At 56.2% G+C, this 642-nt stretch overlaps 1 protein-coding gene across 1 annotated transcript in view; it reads left to right on the forward strand.

Moving 5' to 3' along the window:
* Positions 1–193: 193 nt before the first annotated feature.
* The window catches only part of EMH_0093710 (uncharacterized protein), a gene marked incomplete at both ends in the record, with an annotated part of 911 nt that continues 462 nt past the window's right edge, over positions 194–642 (forward strand). Inside the window, 2 exons of the mRNA XM_013502015.1 lie at positions 194–291; positions 571–640. Coding sequence (XP_013357469.1) covers positions 194–291; positions 571–640 — 168 coding nt within the window. The remainder of the gene's footprint in view (positions 292–570; positions 641–642) is intronic.

Consider the following 642-nt stretch of genomic DNA (forward strand, 5'->3'; position numbering starts at 1 on the left):
TAACTGTATGTTTCTGAAGAATCGGGAACGTGTCGCAGGCGTCGCAGGTGTCAGCGGTGGAGGAATGCTTTAGGCAAACGTGAGAACCGCGTTTCCGTTTGCAGGCGTTGCGTTCTCGACTTGGTGGGCAGTCAATATATCTAGTGTGACGGCATTTGGCGCCTACTACGCAGGGGGTTGCTAGACGTTGAAGATGCGCATATGGGCCGCTTGGGAGATGCCCAGTTGGTTGAGGGGAACAAAAAAGGTGACATGGGTGGGAGTTGAGGCAAAAATGCATTTGCGCAGGAGGTGAGCACTGGAAACATCGGGATGGGAGATGAAATTTGGGATGTTGGACTGCCGTTGAGTCGGGCGCGGTATGGCAGGCGCTGAGCAGGTTGTGGGTGAGTAAATGTTGAGCGGGAGAGGTCCGGGTGGCTGCACTGTGATAGAAGGGGGAGGAGTGTTGCGCTGGCCAGCACCAGCGCCTTGCGTTTCTGGCTCTGCCTATTGTTCAAAATGCCGGGTGCAGCATTAGACACATGGGAGCAGCTGATGATGCCAGGTTTTGTTTTTGCGGGTGCGCAGTCTCTTGACGATCGTGGGAACAGGTGCACAGTGGACGTGGAGGCGGGAGGGTGGCATGGGTGTGGGGAGGCC

This window comes from Eimeria mitis, genomic scaffold (genome assembly GCF_000499745.2).
Source record: "Eimeria mitis Houghton genomic scaffold, Emh_scaff8092, whole genome shotgun sequence".
Lineage (NCBI taxonomy): Eukaryota > Apicomplexa > Conoidasida > Eucoccidiorida > Eimeriidae > Eimeria > Eimeria mitis.